Source organism: Gobius niger, assembly GCF_951799975.1.
Source record: "Gobius niger genome assembly, chromosome: 21".
Taxonomy (NCBI): Eukaryota; Metazoa; Chordata; class Actinopteri; order Gobiiformes; family Gobiidae; genus Gobius; species Gobius niger.
The window spans coordinates 24,887,403-24,907,792 of record NC_136872.1 but is presented as its reverse complement, the minus strand read 5'-3'; the positions used below and the strand labels follow the sequence as shown (position 1 = coordinate 24,907,792).

Here is a 20,390-nt window from a genome sequence, read left to right as displayed (position 1 = left end):
TTTTGTCGGATCTTACCTTTGGTTCTGCTGCGATGCTGAGGCGTCAGGAGCTGGAGCTGCTGCTGCTGCATGTGGGCGGGTCGCGCGGAGCGATGGAGAGCAGGAGGAGGAAGGGAGAGAGAGAGGGAGAGGTGGGGGGAGGATGCAGCATCAGCAGCAGCGGAGGAGGAGGAGGAGGAAGAGGGGGGGGAGGGACCGGCGGAGAGCAGGACGCCGATTGGCCGAGCAGCCTGTCGATAAAGACGGGAGAGAAACAGAGACGTTGAGCTTTGGGGGTTTCGTTTCCCTGATTTATAATTTATAGGCTGCGTTCACGTGACGTCACAGCGTTTTAAGGAGACTCGTTTAAAAGGGAGTTGGTGCAGGAGACGATGGTGGTAACTATGGTAACGGGACCTGGTTTTATGGCTGGTATCTCTTTAAGCTGGCTGGACCTGTTCGCGTGAAACAAAAACTGCCCCAGTGTCGTCTCCCTCAGCACAAATGAACTAAGGTCACATGACTGTCCCGTCCAGACGATATTCAGAATTATTAGGGCTGGGTGCTGTTACTTTTTTCCAATACCTTTTTTGATACTAAAATATTTACTGTCTAGACCAGAGGTCTCAAACTCATTTGGACTGGGGGCCAAAAATGCGAACCCAGTGTTGGTCGGGGGCCGCAACAGACGAAGGCTTTCATATTAAGTCAATTATGATTTAGCAACTTTTTATTGTTTGCTAAAATACAACTTAAAATAGACAGTACATTACCGATCTGCACATGTTTAAGCTTCTAGAAGTTTCCAATCAGCCAAACATTTGCTGAGCTTCTAAATTTGAAATTACAGACAATTCGTTTTTTTGTAATTAATCCCATTTTGGTTCAGGGCATCAGTGATGTTTCAGGAGTCAGGTCCAGTTTCTGTCTGTGAGCCTGGTAAAGAAATGTAATTTTAATTTAGTGCAGAAAAGCCCGACCAGGGACTGGAGCTGATAATGAGCACCAGCAAAAAGCATCAGCTTCAAACTGGTTTTGGTCTGTGTTCATTTTCAATGACCCGTCACATAATAAATACATGAATGAATGTGTCAACTCGAACACTTGTCCAGACTCTGGTGTGTCTGAGATCAGCTCAGATTCACCTCATGGAAATAATGTGGAGTCTTTATTTTAGATATTTTTTACTGTCAATGTTGCTGTAATTATTTGCAGTATTTTAATACATTTCCATATTCTCTATTTTTAATGTAACTATGGATCTTGTGTTTGCACATGTGTCCTTAATAAAGATTAAATTCATTGACATGATAATGTAGCTCTGAGAGAAAAGGCTCCTCACTTTACTGGTGTTTTAAACAATAATACAATGTGTTCGCTTTGCAAAGTCCTAAAGGTAAATATAGTAAAGGTGCTTTCTGTCCTGCTGCTGCTGTAACCTTTCCCGCACATGTTTAGCTGAACTGAAGTTTCTCCCTTGTGTTCTGAGTCTCCACCTGTTTCAGAAGCTCCTCTCTCTCAGTCGCTGCTTTAGTGTGTTTCTCTGTTGAAACAGTTGATAAGTTGTTTGCAGAAGCGCCGCATCTCCTTCCCCGTCTGATGTTAACCTTCTCGCATCTGCAGCAGCGTTGGCGCTACCGGTGGCTCATGGGAAATGTAGTTCGAATGTGTTTAATGCAATTTACCGGCGGGCTGCAGACAATATAAATAAGTGATTATCTCGCGGGCTGGAAAAAATTACCTCGTATTTGGCCCCCGGGCCGCATGTCTGAAACGCCTGGTCTAGAGCGACCAAGTCACTTCCTTTAATGCTGTCCTTCGACCAACAGCATCAAAACTTAAGGCTAAATTTGACCTGCACAATGGTCGGAACAGCACTGGCCTCATGCTTTTAAACTCTTAATGTTTGTATTTTTCTAAAAATCAATGGGTTTTTTACAGACTCAGAGACATGACCGGAAGTAGGTGGGACAGTAGAGCTCTATCGAAGGGCCCGGTTGGAAATTTGAGATTGATAAGGGGCCTCAGTGCTCCAGTCTTTGGGAAAAGCTGCCACACTGGTCGGCTATCGTATAACAGTACTACAAGGACTACAAAGCACTTTCAGCCGTAAGATGAATGTGGCAGGTTTGTGGATCCAGTCACTTCCAAATAATGATGAGGGAAAACATTTGGATATTTTCTGTGTCTCTTACCCGGTGAGTTGTGTCATCGCGGCTCCGGCTCACATTATCACATGACGATCTGGAACGTGGTCAGTGAAACCTATTGGGTCATTCCTGTTTAAAGGGAAACATTTGTGAGTGAATAATTTGAACTCATTTCTTCAGGCTTTTCATTCCCTGCTGTTACATGGGATAAAGAACGGCACCAGCATAGCAACATATCTTCAAATGATAATTATGATTTCAGGACACTAAAGCCTTATCCTCAGCCAGAGGGCCACGGATCAGAGTCAGTGCAGTCAAACATTCAACCGAGGGCCTTTGATAGAGGATCAAACTATTCTCCACATCTTTATTCAGGCTTGGAACCTTAAAGGAACAGGCCACCGTTTTTACATACTGAGATATGTTCTTGCCTTAGCTTTGACGAGTTCTTTAGGACCTGTCTGATCTTCCCCCGTGCCTTCAGTCACGTAAACACAGCGCAGACGGCGTTAGCATTTAGCCTCTCCCTCTCTCCTCTATAGCTCCAAAACAGGTCAAGATAGAAGCTACCAAGCTCTTCCACGTTTTCCCTATTTAAATATGGTTACGTGAAGTGTTACACTACAAAGTATAATTACACAAAATTAAACAATGTGGATTTTCTAAGCGGATAAAAGGGGAACTATATTGTAAGGCGTAATAATACCAGGAGTAATTTGGCATCCGCGCAGTAAAGTGAAGATTACTGCACGGATTTCGAACTTTAACTCCCACTTGAACGGATCCCATTTTCTCCAGTTTGGCTTTACCCTAATCAAAATGCACCAAAACAGCCACAAAAATGAGAAGAAAACAAGGATGTAAACGCAACCAACAAAAATGTGACAAAAACTCAACCAAAAAGTGACAAAAATTCAACAAAAATGTGACAAAAAGTGACAATTTTTTTTTTAAATGTGACAAAAATTCAACAAAAATGTGACAAAAATTCAACAAAAATGTGACAAAAACTCAACCAAAAAGTGACAAAAATTCAACAAAAATGTGACAAAAACTCAACCAAAAAGTGACAAAAATTCAATCAAAAAGTGACAAAAATTCAACAAAAATGTGACAAAAACTCAACAAAAAAGTGACAAAAATTCAACAAAAAATCAAACAAAAAGTGACAAAAATTCAACAAAAATGTGACAAAAACTCAACAAAAAAGTGACAAAAATTCAACAAAAAATCAACCAAAAAGTGACAAAAACTCAACAAAAAAGTGACAAAAATTCTACAAAAAATCAACCAAAAAGTGACAAAAATTCAATCAAAAAGTGACAAAAATTCAACAAAAATGTGACAAAAACTCAACAAAAAAGTGACAAAAATTCAACAAAAAATCAACCAAAATGTGGCTAAAGTTCAACAAAAATGTGACAAAAATTCAACAAAAAAATGACCAAAAAAAAAAAGGTGACACAACACAGCAACAACGGGAGGAAAAAGATCAGTTTTGTGGGTCTTAGCTTTCAAATGAGGTGCTACACAGACCTAAATAATAGCCAAAGAGGACAGAATGCATTTGGTTTAGGCGGGTGGTAAGAGGTTAAAAGCTGCCATAAATTACCAAGAGCTTTGTCCAAACTACTTGTTAATTTTAGCTAATAGCTAACGTTCTGAAAGCTAGCATACAAGCTAATCATTTTAGGCTAAAACAGGTTATCAGTCAGTTAAGCAAAATGACACATACATATTCTATAAATATAGGCTGTACTTGTGGAGAGGCAGCCCTTGAAACTTCTGTTTATTGTAAAAATAATCAAAATGTCACCAGTTTTGTTTTGTAGCAGCACGCTAACAGCTAACAGGGGCGCTTCTCGGCGGTGAGGCAGTTTTGGTCATAACACCGGTTTAGTTTAGTGCTAATGTGCTAGTTTATGCCATGTTTTCAGTCCTGTTTTATCCTAATACTCTCGCCCCTGCGTTTCTTCACCAAACCACCAGGTCGCGCTGCTCTGTATAAAAGCCCCAGTTCCGCCTCACGTCGTCCTTCCGCAACCGGCTTGGAGACAGTGCGCATCGATATGTCCTGCGCGATCCGGAGGTAAATATCACCTACTATTCCCCTTATTACCCCATAATATCTGGTTTATTTAATCCCTAGTGCGTCGGTGAAGCTTTGTTAGTGTGATTAAATGTCGGATGGTTTGTTTACTTGGCGGATGGTGAGCGATGTTGGCCCAGAGGCTCGCGTGTCCATGCGCTCTCCTCCTCCCAGCGCGCTTGTAGTTTGGCTAAGTTTTTTTAAATGTAGTTTTAGCTTCCTCGCTGTGCAATCCGATGCCCTCTGCAGAGAAGTGGATGGTGTACGAGTGTTTTCGGGGGTTTATTGTACGTAAAAGTGGCTAATCTTGTCACGCGCTCTGTCTGTAGACACGTGTGTTGCGTTTTACTATCTGTTAGAAGGTGCGTTGCTGCGTGTGGACCGGTTTTGAAATATGCTCTGAACTGATTTGACACCTTTTGAGATTTTTTAGTGGGGTGACCATGTATTCACTAGTTGGCACCAAAGAAAACACAGGGATGTCGAGTTAAGAACATATTTAACATTTACATATCACCGCATTCGTTCCACAGTTATTAAATTCCATTGGCGGGGCAGAATTTGAACAAGAAATATTCAACACCTTTTTTAGGCCTATATTATACATTTCATGCAAGAATGAGCCTTGATCATGTGAGCTTCAGTTCACCCCATTTCAGAACCAGATTTCAGTTTAAACCGGCTTTTATTGTCCCAAACATCTGCCTGGGTCTAGATGTAATGAGAACGTGTCTTAAAACTGAATGAAATTAATACAAACCTAAGCTCTAATGTGTGAATTAAACTTGAAAACGTGAACTTATCACTCGTTTTGTTGCAGAATGACGTCTGAGAGGCGGCTGAATGAGGAGAGTGATCCTGAGCGCTTTGACCCGGGATAAAGCGGTAAGTTAGAGGAAGAGTTGTGCCAAAATCAAGTTTGCCTATTGCAGTGTTAATTTTGATGACATATTTTAATTTAGTTTTGGTCTAAGTCTTTTGACTAAAATGTAATTTTAGTTGAAAAAATCTTTTCAATTTTAGTCTATTTTTAGCCGACTAAAAGTGCATGTCAATTTAGTCGACTAAATTTAAGACAAATTTAGCCGACTATGCATTTATAATCATTATAATCACATTTAATCTGCTCCTCTGCTTCATGGAGCTGCTCCACATGAACAAAGCTCAGCTGATCCTTTGGCAGAGGATTTACATGATCTGAGGCTCTTTCAGCCGGTCAATAGAAGTTTGGATGATTTTAGTCTCTCCTTTTCATTTTTATTTAGTCTTATTTTAGTCGACTTAAATATCTGGACATTTTAGTCATAGTTTTAGTCTTGTGAAAAACTTGATTTAATTTTAGTCAAATTATAGTCTAAAATATCACTTTTAGTTGACGAAATTAACACTGGCCTATTGGCTGTAAAATCTCCAGTCGAAGCTTTTAGATTTGGGTAAAACAAAGACATGACATGTGTCCAGATTTTATGAAATAACAATATTGCATTTGTAAATTTGACTTCTTTCTGCCTGTATGAGCCGTACTTATAAACTTTTTCTTGACATGAGCTTTACGCTTGTGAATTTGCACGTCTATAACCGATATTTTCTGATGGACCGTAGTTTAGCGAGGCCTGATTCGCTGTGATGACGCTTTTTCCTGCCATTCGTAGTTTCCTCCGGAGGCCGAGAGGCCAAAGACGGTTCAAACCTTCCTTGGATGTCTGAGCGAATCTTAAAAACAGAGTTTCCTTTTTAGCTGTTTTTAATGTTGCTGTTTCTAACTTGGACTTTCCTCCTTTCAGATGTTTGAGGATCTGGGCTTTGAATGCTGACTGAAGGTGAGCAGCGATTAGTCTTTAATCAAATCGGGAGGAAGACTTTAGTGAGGGCGGTGGATTCGCTGTGATGACGCTTTTTCCTGCCATTCGTAGTTTCCTCCGGAGGCCGAGAGGCCAAAGACGGTTCAAACCTTCCTTGGATGTCTGAGCGAATCCATGTCTAGTTCCTCCTTAACGTCTTAGTTTTAACTGAAACACCCCCACACTTTCTTACGCTTATTAGATTGATCCAGGAAGTGACTCCAACATGGCGGTCGCTCCCTGGTCTTTCCCACGCTTATTCATTCACAAAATATACACAAAATAAATTCCATCGCGAATCTAAAAGTTTAAATTGTCATATATCCATTTAAATCATGTGAATTTACTTGACCGTTCTCATTTTTAATCTAGTCTTGAAAAAGTAAGTCTTCCATGTTTTGTTCTCCAGGTGGGGTCGTGGTTCGGCGGCGGCTCTGGTTCGACGTCTCTGATGCGGGACTCTCCAGTCGACGGTGAGGCTTCAGATTTATGCAAAATGGACTTTTTCAAGCTTTCCATCATGTTGTTCCGTCATTCGCTCATTAAAAACATGCCTGAAGTGTTGCCTTGGCACATTCACGTATTTTTGAGTAATCTGTAAAAACTCTGATGGCGGCCATTTTAGGGATAGGTTTTGCCTGAGTCCTCCTAGGAACGCCCCCACCTCCTGGAGACGCCTCCGAGCTTTCGTCACCAGCCGAGTAACCAACCACTGCTCCTCAGCAGAACCCCCTCCCCACTGATGCGTGTGGAGGGGGCGTGTCTAAAGGCTCAGAGGTTCTTAAAGAGACAGAGGCCTATTTCAAGACATTCACTACAGCCATTTTGAGAGACATTTTATACAAGGCAGTTATTCTAATATACTGCAGCAGAAGGTTTGGTCATTGTAGTGTGATATAGATTGGTGCTATGGGACTGAAAAGCAGAATACCCCCTCTTTAAGATTTGTGAGTTAGTCGCTGTGATGACGCTTTTTCCTGCCATTCGTAGTTTCCTCCGGAGGCTGAGAGGCCAAAGACGGTTCAAACCTTCCTTGGATGTCTGAGCGAATCCCTGTAGATGAATTAAACTAACCCAAACTCTTATGTTCTGACATATTCAGCTATAAAAAATACAGTTGAGCAGAATAAGTTTGAGTTATTGTTGGTGCTTCTCATGTGGCCCCTTAGGTTTAGACGGTTCTTGAGAAAACTATTGTGGCTGAAAGTCTTTGTTTTGTTCTCCAGGTGGCGTCGTGGTTCGGCGGCGGCTCTGGTTTGAGGTCTCTGATGCGGAACTCTCCGGTCGGCGGTGAGGCTTCAGATTTTTAAGCTTTTTGAGTTAGTCGCTGTGATGACCCTTTTTCCTGCCATTCGTAGTTTCCTCCGGAGGCCGAGAGGCCAAAGACGGTTCAAACCTTCCTTGGATGTCTGAGCGACCAAAGACTTTACTCGTGTGAGTTCATCTGGAGTCGAATCTGAACTTGCTTTTTATCGTTTACAGAACTCTTCTTTTGGGAGTGACCGTGAAGATCAGGACAATCGTGTCTGTTCCCGTTAGTCGACTGCAGCAAATGAACAGGACGATGGAACTAACAAATGTTCAAACCTGTACTTCCATTTGCTGATTTGAATGTATTACAGTACGGTTTACTTTTCCCGGTTTTTAAAGACCCAAACGGTTCGGAAAGATTCAATAAGTGGTCTTTAAATTGCATTTTTCTGTTTGAGAATAAACTTTTTCTTTAAATGGAACAATTTGTTTTGTCATTCTGTGTGTGTGTGTATATTCACTGCATGCATTTATATATTTCATAGACTGGTAGAGTTTTAGTATTTTGGAACTGTACTTGAACTAGTTTATTTGAGCAACATTGAAAGATGCGTATGGATATATCTGAGATCCATCCCTGGGAATTTACCCTAAAGGAATTTTACTTTACCTTTAACCTCTTCCCCCGCCTGAACCGAGAGGATCTTTTCCCTCACGTCAGATTTTTTTTATTTTTTTTGCATTTTTTTGGGGGGGTATTCAACTCTTTAACTTGACATTTTTGCCACTTTTTCATCTATTTTTCATCAGTTTTGTCAATGTGTTCTCTTTTTTTTTGTCACATTAACATTGTTTTCATCTGTTTTTTTCCAGAAGCTTTTGGATTGGGGTAAAGCCAAACTGGAGAAAATGTGCTCGGTTCAGGTGGGAGTTAAGGGGTTAAAGCAATGGTTGTCTAAAAACTCGGAACCATTTGAGCAACTAAAGTTTTTTTCAATTTTTAACCTTAAAACACTCAGTTCAGGTGTTCAGGGTTTTTCCCCCAGTTTGGCTTTACCCACATCTATCACTTTTTGTGTGGATTTTTGCTGTGTTTTTGTCTTGTGTTGCCACTTTCTGTTGCTTATTCATGACTTTCTCATTGTTTTGTTGCACATGTTTGTTTTTCGTCGCTGCTTTAATGCCTTTAAGCTTTAAGATTTGGGTAAAGCTCAGTGAAGGCCTGGGCTAAGAGGTTAAGGAGCCGGGGGCCTCTCTGTGCTCTGCCAGAATGGACATATGGTCAGTCCACCCCTGGCTACTTGTTAATGTAAGAAAAATTAACTTAAACACCACTGCATTTTTTTTTTTTTTTTACTGTGTATTTATATAATGTGATTTTCTACATTTCTTTCTTCCATAATAAATCCATAAATAAAACATAAATATTATTAGTGTATAAAATTCAAAATGACGTATTTGTGTTAAAGTACGGTTGTCAGTGCCTGTAAATATATTATAAAATATCAAAAATAAAATCTGTAATAACCCCGAGTCGCGCGCGTGTGACAGCTGCGCGGTTTGTCCCTCCTCGGCCGCCCTCCTCTCGGGCTCCGTGGCAGCAGGGGCTCCGTGGCAGCAGCGGCTCCTTCGCGCTGATGTGGCCGCCGTTGGGCTCTTCTCCCCGGGGTAACTGAGCAGCACCGCGGCCATGGCGGGAGTGCACCCTCAGGTACGTCCGAGCCGCCCGGAACCGCGAGTCTTTACCGGAAAAACGCCACGAAACGCGCAGATTTAGCGGAGGACTAGCATGAAGCGTAAACGCGGCGCTAACGCACGCGAACAGAAGCATATGTTTATCACTAAAGCACTGGTTTCTGCCTCGTAAAGCCTTTTTCTGACAGACATTGAATGACTAAGCGTTATTTAGGCTGTTTCTGGAAATGTGTCGCCAACCTACTTAAAAAAGTCCTCAGGGAATTTCTATTTCTGTGATTTTGAAACAGGACGAGCTCCTGAAGATGAGCCACCGGGAGAACTGGAGGTAAGACACGATAATAACACTGAATACAGGAAGAAACACATTTGTATTTGCCTCGTAGTGATGGGAACAAAAAAGAAACAAACGTCCTACAATGAGAGTGGGACGATGTGCAAAACAATATGTGGCTTTGCTTCCTTTGTTGTAGTTTTCTAACATTAACCTCTTAACTCCCACCTGAACGGATCCCATTTTCTCCAGTTTGGCTTTGCCCCAATCAAAAAGCTTCTTGGGGGGAAAAACACCAAAAAAAGCCACAAAAAATAAGAAGAAAACAAGGATGTAAAGGCAACAAAAATGTGACAAAAATTCAACAAAAAGTGACAAAAATTAAACAAAAATGTGACAAAAATGTGACAAAAATTAACCAAAAAGTGACAAAAATTAAACAAAATTGTGAAAAAAAATCAACAAAAATGTGACAAAAATTAAATATAAAAATGACAAAAATTCAACAAAAATGTGACAAATTCAACAAAAAAATGACAAAAAATCAACAAAAATGTTACAAAAATTCAACTAAAAAAATACAAAAGCTCAACAAAAATGTGATAAAAAAAAAACCAAAAACATAAAAAAGGCGACAACACAGCATCAACGCAAGGAAAAAGATCAGTTTTGTGGGTCTTAGCTTTCAAATGAGGTGCAGCACAGACCTATATAACAGCCAAAGAGGACAGAATGCATTTGGTTCAGGCGGGTGGTAAGAGGTTAACCTCTTCCCCCACTTTAGCCAAGCTCATTTTCTCCAGTTTGGCTTTACCCAAATCTAAAAGCTTCTTGACTGGAGCCTATAGGCCAGGGTAACGCCTAATTTGAAAGCTAAGACCTGCAAAACTGATGGGAACTTTATTGTCACGTTGTTGCTGCGTTTTTACCAAAGTGTTTTTGTCTAATTTTTGGGGGCTTTTTCATCGCTTTTGTCCGTTGTTATTTTGACGCTGTTCTGTCACGTTCTTGGGGCTTCATCCTCGATATGTTGGCGCTCGGTTCAGGTGACGGTTAACCTCTTGCCTCCCGCCTTGACCAAGTGCATCTGGTTCAGCTTTGCCCAAATCTACAAGCTTCTCCACTGGAGCTTACAGACCATAGGCCAGAGTAACACCTCCTGTGAAAGACCTACGAAACTCAGCAAAATGAATCTAAGCGTTGTCATTTTTAACATTTTTTTTTTCATAGCTTTTTTTGTCACGTTTGTGTTGCTCTTTAGTGGCTTTTTTGTTGCTTTTTTAATAAAATTTTTGGTCATTTTTTCATCAGTATTTCCCTCATGTTTTTGTCACTATTGTTGCATTTTATCCTTGTTTTCATCTTATTTTTGTCCCTTCTCTGTTGCGCTTTTGTGGCTTTTTTGTTGCTTTTTTAATAACATTTTTGGTCATTTTTTCATCAGTATTTCCCTCATGTTTTTGTCACTATTGTTGCATTTTATCCTTGTTTTCATCCCTTCTCTGTTGCGCTTTTGTGGCTTTTTTGTCACTTTTTCATCAATACTTTTCTCACGTTTTTGTCGGTCTTTTCGAGCATTTTCATCGTCGTTTTTGTCTAATTTTTTTGCCACTTTGTCACTTTTTCAACTACTTTTTTCTCACATTTGTGTCGCTATTTTGTTGCGTTTTGTCCCTTTTCTGTTGCCCTTTTGTGGCTTTTTTGTCGTCATTGTTTCCTCACGTTTTTGTCGCTCTTTTCTTGCATTTCCATCTTCGTTTTCGTCTCATTTTTATTTCAAGACGCTTTAAGATTTGGTGAACCTCTTACCACCCGCCTGAACCAAATGCATTCTGTCCTCTTTGGCTATTACATAGGTCTGTGTAACACCTCATTTGAAAGCTAAGACCCACAAAACTGATCTTTTTCCTCACGCTGTTGCTGTGTTGTGTCACCTTTTTTATGTTATTTTTTTTTTTTTTTTTAATTTTGGTCACATTTTTGTTGAATTTTTGTCACATTTTTGTTACTTTTTTGTCACATTTTTGTTGAATTTTTGTCACATTTTTGTCACATTTTTGTCACATTTTTGTCACATTTTTGTCACATTTTTGCTGTGTTTTTGTCACATTTTTGTCACATTTTGGTTGAATTTTTGTCACATCTTTGTTCAATTTTTGTCACTTTTGTTGCGTTTACATCCTTGTTTTCTTCTCATTTTTTGTGGCTGTTTTGGGGCTTTTTTTCCCAAGAAGCTTTTTGATTAGGGTAAAGCCAAACTGGAGAAAATGGGATCCGTTCAGGCGGGAGTTAAGAGGTTAAAGCTGAACTGAATAAAAGGCCCTCGGTTTAGGCGGATGGTAGGAGGTTAAAGGAACTGTTCTTACCTGAGCTTAGACGAGTGGATGTGTACCTGTCTGGTCTCTACACGTGCGCTCAGTCACGCACCAAGACCAAAGGTGTTGTTAGCATTTAGCCTCTCCTCCTCCTCCTCTTCCTCTATGGGGCCAAACGGGGCTGAAGCTAGAAACAAAATTCAACATGTTGATTTTCTAAGTGGATAAAAAGGCGCATCAACTCGTCTAAGCTCAGGTAAGAACATCTCAGGCCTGTTCCTTTAAGACGGGGGTCGAGGGTCGATTTTCTTCATTGTCCCGCCTGAACCGAGAGGATCTTTTTCCTCCCGTCATCAGATTTTTTTTTCCCATAATTTTTTTGTTGGGTATTCAACTCATTTTTGTCATTTTTTTGTCATTTTTTTGTCATTTTTTTGGTCATTTTTTGTCAATTTAGATGTTGTTTCCGTGACGACTAACATTGTCTCAGGGTTTTTCTGAAAGCAGAGTTGTTTGCTGTTTTCCAGGGCGCAGCACGAGCGGCTGCACCTGAAGCACCGCGGGCACGAGGCCATGCACGCCGAGATGGTGCTGATCCTGGTGGCGACGCTGGCCGTGGCTCAGATCGTCCTGGTGCAGTGGAAACAGCGCCACCACCGCTCCTACAACGTAACTGCAACTCACGGCAAACCGGCACAACACACTGGGGACGTCTGGGTTTGATTATTTTAATAAAGTTTCAATCATAGAAATATAGAGGTCGAACAAAGTGGGTTTTTCTGAGGCCGATCTGCACCGCTGTTATGTTTACAGTGACACCAGGGGGCGCTGTGCACTCATGTTTAGTTGGACTTTGTTTTTGACCTTTTTTTTAACAGTAATTTGCTGAAGTCATGCAGTAAAAATAACTGAACAATGTGGCTCTTCTCTGTTAATGCTCCTCAGTTAGAGCGTGAACATTTCTGAAACCGGAGGAAATCGAGTCAGAGACGTTTTATTATCGATGTCGTAAAAAGGAAAACCACAGGATCCACGCTGCGTTTGGAAACACACGCTACAGCAACATCAAACGACAAAAGAAAAAGAATCTAGAAATCAGTCCTCTGTCTCTTCTGAACTGTTGCCTTTTCACGGATAATTGTGCAACTGTTCGGTGGTTTTCCGAAAAGGCTGTTGGCGCAGAATGTTCCGGTTAATGAACTTGCCCCAGGGCAGAAAACTTTACAGTGAAAATGTCTCAGAGAATTGAATGTGTTTATAGACAAGTTTTATGTAAAAAGAGTTTACCCTCTTAACTCCCGCCTGAACCGAGAGGATCTTTTTCCTCACGTCATCAGATTTATTTCCCATCATTTTTTTGTTGGGTATTCAACTCATTTTTGTAACTTTTTTGTCATTTTTTTCGTCAATTTTTTATCAAATTTTTATAATTTTTTTGCCACGTTTTTGTCATTTTTTTGTCACATTTTTGTCATTTTTTTGTCATTTTTTTTGTCAAATTTTTATCACATTTTTGTCATTTTTTGTTACTTTTTTGTCATTTTCTTGTGACATTTTTGTGACATTTTTGCCACTTTTTCGTCAATTGTTCATCCCTTTTCTGTCACATTTCCATCATTGTTTTCGTGTCAGTTTTGTTGCTATTTTCACAGCTTTTTTCCAGAAGCTTTTGGATTGGGGTAAAGCCAAACTGGAGAAAATGTGCTCGGTTCAGGTGGGAGTTAAGGGGTTAAAGTTCGATTTACCTTGTATTGATCTTGTGTTGTGTCTCAGCTGGTGACGCTGCTGCAGATGTGGGTGGTGCCCGTTTACTTCACCATCAAACTTTACTGGTGGAGGTTCCTCTCCATGTGGAGCATGTTCTCCGTCGTCACCAGCTACGTCATCTTCAGGGCCACGCGGAAACCCCTCTCCTGCAGGACGCCCAGGTGAGTCCAACAAACGAACCCCTCTCCTGCAGGACGCCCAGGTGAGTCCAACAAACGAACCCCTCTCCTGCAGGACGCCCAGGTGAGTCCAGCAAACGAACCCCTCTCCTGCAGGACGCCCAGGTGAGTCCAGCAAACGAACCCCTCTCCTGCATCAGGCCCAGGTGAGTCCAGCAAACGAACCCCTCTCCTGCAGGACGCCCAGGTGAGTCCAACAAACGAACCCCTCTCCTGCAGGACGCCCAGGTGAGTTCAGCAAACGAACCCCTCTCCTGCAGGACGCCCAGGTGAGTCCAGCAAACGAACCCCTCTCCTGCAGGACGCCCAGGTGAGTCCAGCAAACGAACCCCTCTCCTGCAGGACGCCCCGGTGAGTCCAATAAACGAACCCCTCTCCTCATGTCCGGGTCAGATGTTCACAGATGTTTCACCCTGGTCTTCTTCCAGGATGGTGTATAAGTGGTTCCTGCTGATCTATAAGCTGAGTTACGCCGTGGGGGTGGTCGGATACCTGGCCATCATGTTCACCATGTTCGGCTTCAACGTCTTCTTCAGGTCAGTCTCTATGTGTTATTGCAGTAAACATGTGTTATTACAGCAGGACATGTGTTATTACAGCAGGACATGTGTTAATACAGTAAAGGTGTGTTATTACAGTAAACATGTGTTATTACAGTAAACATGTGTTATTACAGTAAAGGTGTGTTATTACAGTAAACGTGTGTTATTACAGCAGGACATGTGTTATTACAGTAAAGGTGTGTTAATACAGTAAAGGTGTGTTATTACAGTAAACATGTGTTACTACAGTAAACGTGTGTTATTACAGCAGGACATGTGTTAATACAGTAAAGGTGTGTTATTACAGTAAACATGTGTTATTACAGTAAACATGTGTTATTACAGTAAAGGTGTGTTATTACAGTAAACGTGTGTTATTACAGCAGGACATGTGTTATTACAGTAAACGTGTGTTAATACAGTAAAGGTGTGTTATTACAGTAAACATGTGTTACTACAGTAAACGTGTGTTATTACAGCAGGACATGTGTTATTACAGTAAAGGTGTGTTATTACAGTAAACGTGTTATTACAGTTAACGCGTGTTATTACAGTAAAGGTGTGTTATTACAGTAAACGTGTTATTACAGTAAACGTGTGTTATTACAGCAAACGTGTGTTATTACAGTTAACGCGTGTTATTACAGTTAACGCGTGTTATTACAGTAAAGGTGTGTTATTACAGTAAAGGTGTGTTATTACAGTAAACGTGTGTTATTACAGCAAACGTGTGTTATTACAGTAAACGTGTGTTATTACAGTAAACGTGTGTTATTACAGTAAACGTGTGTTATTACAGTTAACGCGTGTTATTACAGTTAACGCGTGTTATTACAGTAAAGGTGTGTTATTACAGTAAACGTGTGTTATTACAGCAAACGTGTGTTATTACAGTAAACGTGTGTTATTACAGTAAAGGTGTGTTATTACAGTTAACGCGTGTTATTACAGTAAACGTGTGTTATTACAGTAAACGTATGTTATTACAGCAAACGTGTGTTATTACAGTAAAGGTGTGTTATTACAGTTAACGCGTGTTATTACAGTAAACGTGTGTTATTACAGTTAACGCGTGTTATTACAGTAAAGGTGTGTTATTACAGTAAACGTGTGTTATTACAGCAAACGTGTGTTATTACAGTAAACGTGTGTTATTACAGTAAACATGTGTTACTACAGTAAACGTGTGTTATTACAGTTAACGCGTGTTATTACAGTAAAGGTGTGTTATTACAGTAAACGTGTGTTATTACAGCAAACGTGTGTTATTACAGTAAACGTGTGTTATTACAGTAAACGTGTGTTATTACAGTAAACATGTGTTATTACAGTAAACGTGTGTTATTACAGTAAACGTGTGTTATTACAGTAAACGTGTGTTATTACAGTAACCATATGTTATTACAGTAAAGGTGTGTTATTACAGTAAAGGTGTGTTATTACAGTAAACATGTGTTACTACAGTGAACATGTGTTACTACAGTAAACGTGTGTTATTATTGTGGCGCAGGATCAAGGCCGAGGACTCGATGGACGTGGGCGTGATCCTGCTCTTCTACGGACTTTACTACGGCGTCATGGGCCGCGACTTCGCCGAGATCTGCTCCGACTACATGGCCTCCACCATCGGGGTAAAGGCTCCTCCCCCTCGCCGCTTATGTCCCTCCCTTACTCCTCCCCCTCGCCGCTTATGTCCCGCCCTTACTCCTCCCCTCGCCGCTTATGCTGCGTTTACACATAACGACGACAAGTCACGAATGCCACGAATCCACATTCGTGGCCGAGGATCACGAATGTGAGTGATTCGGGGCAGAGGTTTCACGCGCCGCCACGAACTGTTGCGACCTGTTACTGCGTGTTACGATTAATGGCACGAAGTATTACGCACGGTCACGAATATGCGTCCCGCACTGCTGCGTGCTGTTGCGAGCTGTTGCGCGCTGCTGCGAGCTGCTGCGCGCTGTTGCGTTCTGCTGCGCGCTGCTGCGAGTTATTGGGAATTGTCGCGTTCTGTCAAAAATCTGTCAAGAATTGGGCGAATGTGGACAAGATCGCCTGCCGCGCACACCGGGTCGGAGGCGGAGCAGGGACGTCTCGCTCCGCCGTGCGCCCCTGACTCGTTGGGCTCTCGCAAAATCGGGTTAAACAAAAATCAAATAGACCAGCTCAGCGGTGGGCCTGTCCATATACTGAAGAATAACAATAGTTTTTTCCAGTCTATGGGACATTCACACCAGTTCAACCCCGCTCCTGTCAATGCGTAACACGGGCAAACAACAAACGCACGCGCTTCATGTCAGATAAGTCAGTGCAACAGCCGCACAATTTGGGCTGACTTTACTCCACAGAATACACATAAAAACACTACACTCACTGTGCACTCGATCTTCTGAGGATCCGTCGAACTTGCTGCTCTTAAACCTCTTTATCCAATGATTCTCACTCGTCTGGTCAGTCATCAGCTCCAGCTGAAAAAACTTTATAATCCACAAACACAGGCGCGTGTCTTCACCTGCCTCGCGCCCATCGCCGCTTGCTTTACGTGTCTAAGTTTGTAAATTAGCCTTAACTTCTCCATGGTGTAGCTGCTGCAACCACGCGCTGTTGTTTTGGTCAGTGGAGGCAGCGTGCGAGATGCATTCAGGGACCGCGGTAAAGGCGCACTTCTTACTGTCCCTTTTTTCCCCACAAACGCGGGGAAAATCGTGACAAATATATAACAGTGGGGTTCTCCAGCGGGGGGGGCAATAGGGGTGGCAGGGACTGGCTCCCAAACATCAGGAGGAACGACCGCAGGAGGAGGAAAAGCCGGTGGAACAACTTCAGCACCTGAGGAGCGGCGGCGGCAGGTGCTGTCCCGGTGTAAAGATTTTAAACTACCCCCCATTTCAGGCTACCCCCCGGTAGTCTGAAATCAATTTCAAAGTACCGGGGGGTAAGGTGAATGGGGGGGTAGTTTAAAATCGCTACACCGGGCCTGGGGCGCGGACTGGCCGAGTGTGTGTGACTTTTCTTTTGCTGCTGCAGGTCCGAAAATGCACTTTTCGGCGTAGCGTGTGTTTCCATCAACTTTGTGCGTGAAAACAGTGATTCTGCTCTACGAATGCTCTACGAATGCTGTACGAATGCTCTCACGCTGAATTACGAAGCGCCACTACTCATCACGAAAGGACACGCTCCGCTGCGAACTCCACGAACAGAGGGTGATTCGTGACATTCGTGGAAGATTTTTTGACATACAAAAACTTTCTCCACGAACATCACGAATGTCACGAACTGATGCGCTCTGTTAAGAATCCCATTAAGACGCGTTAAGTCATGTTACGAACGTCACGAATGACGAAAAAATGCCATTCGTAACGCATCGTGCCTATGTGTAAACGCAGCATTATGTCCCGCCCTTAGACATGACTCTGTCATGTAAAAATACTACAGTAAATTCTACAGTACTACAGTAAGTACTTGTATATCCGCAGTACTACAGTAAGTACTTGTATATCCGCAGTACTACAGTAAGTACTTGTATATCCGCAGTACTACAGTAAAGGCGGGATGCCCAGCCGCAGTCTGTTTGTCCGTAGTACTACAGTAAGTACTTGTATATCCGCAGTACTACAGTAAAGGCGGGATGCCCAGCCGCAGTCTGAGCGGGGACATCTGTGCGGTTTGTGGACAGAAGATCCTGGTGGAGGTGGACGACGAAGGCTTCATCGAGGACACCTTCCAGCTCTCCTGCGGACACATGTATCCTCCTGCACAGAGCCTGTATGCTAGCAGTTAGCGTTAGCATACAGTTAGTGTTAGCATACAGTTAGCGTTAGCATACAGCTAGCGTTAGCATACCGCTGTGGTGATTTCTCCAGGTTCTTGTCCATATTCCGGCCTCGTCTCTTTGTTGAACCTCGGTTGTCGTTCGTTTGCCTTTTCTCGGTGTCTTTCCTTCACAAGTCGCCGTAGATTCCACGAGTTCTGCATCCGCGGCTGGTGCATTGTGGGTAAGAAGCAGACGTGTCCGTACTGCAACGAGAAAGTCGACCTCCAGAGGATGATGAGCAACCCGTATCCTTTACTTACTTTACAGCTCAAAACTCATCTGTGCTTTTATCATCTGTAGTTTGTATTTATATTTATCTGGGGCCCCCTACAGCTCGGGGGGACGGGGGAGGAGGGGGACGGGGCATCCTTAATACTTAATTCCATAACCATTTGCTATTATGCAGGTGATTCTGCTCAAATTATGTAATTTATACAAATCAAATGTTTTTGTTTTTTTATATAAAATATTATTCGTCTCTTGACATAAAATGCGAGTCATCTTTAGGAGCGCGTGGCCTTAACTTTTCTAATTCTAGGTCTTAAAAAGGTCTTAAATTCCTCATTGCAAACTGTGCAGGAACCCTGGGTTTGTCAAATAATGATAAAACCACACATTTAACCTCTTAACTCCCACCTGAACCGAGCACATTTTCTCCAGCTTTACCCCAATCCAAAAGCTTCTGGAAAAAAGGTGTGAAAATAGCAACAAAACTGAGATGAAAACAAGGATGAAAATGTGAAAAAAGTGAAAAACAATTGACGAAAAAGTGACAAAAAATGTACCAAAAAATGACAAAAAATGTGAAAAAAAATTGAGAAAAAAATGGCCAAAAAAAAAATCAAAAACATTGACGAAAAAGTGACAAAAAAGTCACAAAAATTTTACAAAAATGAGATGACTGCCCAACAAAAAAAGTGATGAAAAAAATCTGATGATGTGAGGAAGAAGATCAATTTAGTTTTGTAGGTCTTAGTTTTCAAATGAGGTGTTGCCTACAGGCCTACAGGATTTGGGTAAAGCTGAACTGGAGAAAATGCTCTCGGTTCAGGCGGGAGTTAAGAGGTTAAACTAGACTCTTTCCATTATTTAGATGTTGATGTCGAAAATATCAACAATTTTTATGCATAAAATTCCTCATATTGTGTCAGTAATCCACAGCAGAAGTTTCATCAGTTTCATATTCTCTTCCATGTTCACCTGCAGCGTCTCTTTCAGAGTTGAAATAGTTTGGAAATGTCTCTTAAATAAAGCGTTTTTTCCCTGAGCGCTCGGTCCAGCTGGGAGAAGACCCACGTCCTGTACGGGCAGCTGCTGGACTGGCTGCGGTACCTGGTCGCCTGGCAACCCATCATCATCGGCGTCGTCCACGGCATCAACTTCACCCTGGGCCTGGAGTAGAACCCGTGACCGACGGCTTGTCTCCGCAGTTATGGTTTTAGCCTGATTTTATAGCCGCTTTGGGACTGTGCGCTCGCCGCCTGTCGCCAGCAGGGGGCGCCAGACTCTGCTGCAACAGAAGCTTCAGCTCGTTTCACAGACAGTGTTACTGGATGGAAAGTTTGTCATGTTTAAGCTGGAACTTTGGGCCTGAGGCGGCGGGTCTTTGGTTCAAACTGTCATGATCCGCCTCACGCTTTATTTATTAAAGGTTTCTAAGAACTTTCCGCTCCTTTCTTTAAAAAAAAAAAAGCATTTAACCCCTTAACTCCCACCTGAACCGAGCACATTTTCTCCAGTTTGGCTTTACCCCAATCCAAAAGCTTCTGGACAAAAGGTGTGAAAATAGCAACAAAACTGAGACGAAAACAATGATGGAAATGTGACAAAAAAGTGAGAAAACACTGACAAAAAAGTGACGAAAAATTGATGAAAAAGTGGCAAAAATGTCACAAGAAATGGACGAAAAATGACAAAAAATGTGTCAAAAAAAAGACAAAATGTGACAAAAACATGAGAAAGATTCAACAAAAAAATGACAAATTTGACAAAAAAATGACAAAAAATTGACCAAAATGTGACCAAAATGTGACAAAAAATGGAGAAAAATTTAACAATTTTTTTTAAAAAATGACAAAAAATTGACAAAAAAATTGACAAAAAATGACAAAAATTGGACCAAAAAAATGACAAAAATTGGACAAAAAATTGAGAAAAAATTGACCAAAAATGTGACAAAAGAATGACAAAAATGTGACAACATTTTTTTACAAACATTTGACAAAAAAAATTACAAAAATGTGAGAAAAATGAGTTGAATACCCAACAAAATAATGCTGGAAAAAGATCCTCTCGGTTCAGGCGGGAGTTAAGAGGTTAAAGTCATGACGGGTTATCAGACCTTTATTGTCTTATAAATGCAGTCAGTTAGATTCACTGTGGCCTTAAAGCAAAGTTCAGGGACAGTAATGACATTTATTCACTATTTTGTCAGCTTCAGTCAAACAATAATGCAGATCACATTCAGCTGCAGTTTGGGGATAATGTTTGTGAC

The 20,390-nt window shown here is 41.6% G+C and overlaps 1 protein-coding gene and 1 long non-coding RNA gene across 3 annotated transcripts; both read left to right on the top strand.

The window, feature by feature from the left end:
* Positions 1 to 4,171: 4,171 nt before the first annotated feature.
* Positions 4,172 to 7,345, top strand: LOC306980375. Of its 2 annotated transcripts, none has more exons than XR_013794015.1 (4): positions 4,172 to 4,218; positions 5,039 to 5,103; positions 6,003 to 6,038; positions 7,286 to 7,345. It is a non-coding gene; the product is annotated as an uncharacterized lncRNA (long non-coding RNA). The 2 variants fall into 2 exon arrangements; XR_013794016.1 differs by lacking the exon at positions 7,286 to 7,345 and adding an exon at positions 6,469 to 6,516.
* A 1,569-nt stretch (positions 7,346 to 8,914) lies between these two features.
* rnf175 (ring finger protein 175) lies at positions 8,915 to 19,503 on the top strand. Its single transcript, XM_079580497.1, has 9 exons — positions 8,915 to 9,021; positions 9,296 to 9,333; positions 12,122 to 12,263; positions 13,368 to 13,522; positions 13,969 to 14,076; positions 15,593 to 15,713; positions 17,693 to 17,826; positions 18,040 to 18,141; positions 19,177 to 19,503. Exons 1-9 carry the CDS (start codon positions 9,001 to 9,003, stop codon positions 19,295 to 19,297), a joined length of 942 nt encoding a protein of 313 aa, XP_079436623.1. The 5' UTR covers positions 8,915 to 9,000; the 3' UTR covers positions 19,298 to 19,503.
* The last annotated feature ends 887 nt before the right edge of the window (positions 19,504 to 20,390 follow it).

Bases quoted from the DNA above. Each gene is read 5' to 3' on its own strand.
- rnf175 (XM_079580497.1), top strand. From the start codon at position 9,001: ATGGCGGGAGTGCACCCTCAG. The intron at 9,022-9,295 runs GTACGTCCGAGC...ATTTTGAAACAG, and splicing joins TGGCGGGAGTGCACCCTCAG to GACGAGCTCCTGAAGATGAG. The intron at 14,077-15,592 runs GTCAGTCTCTAT...ATTGTGGCGCAG, and splicing joins GGCTTCAACGTCTTCTTCAG to GATCAAGGCCGAGGACTCGA.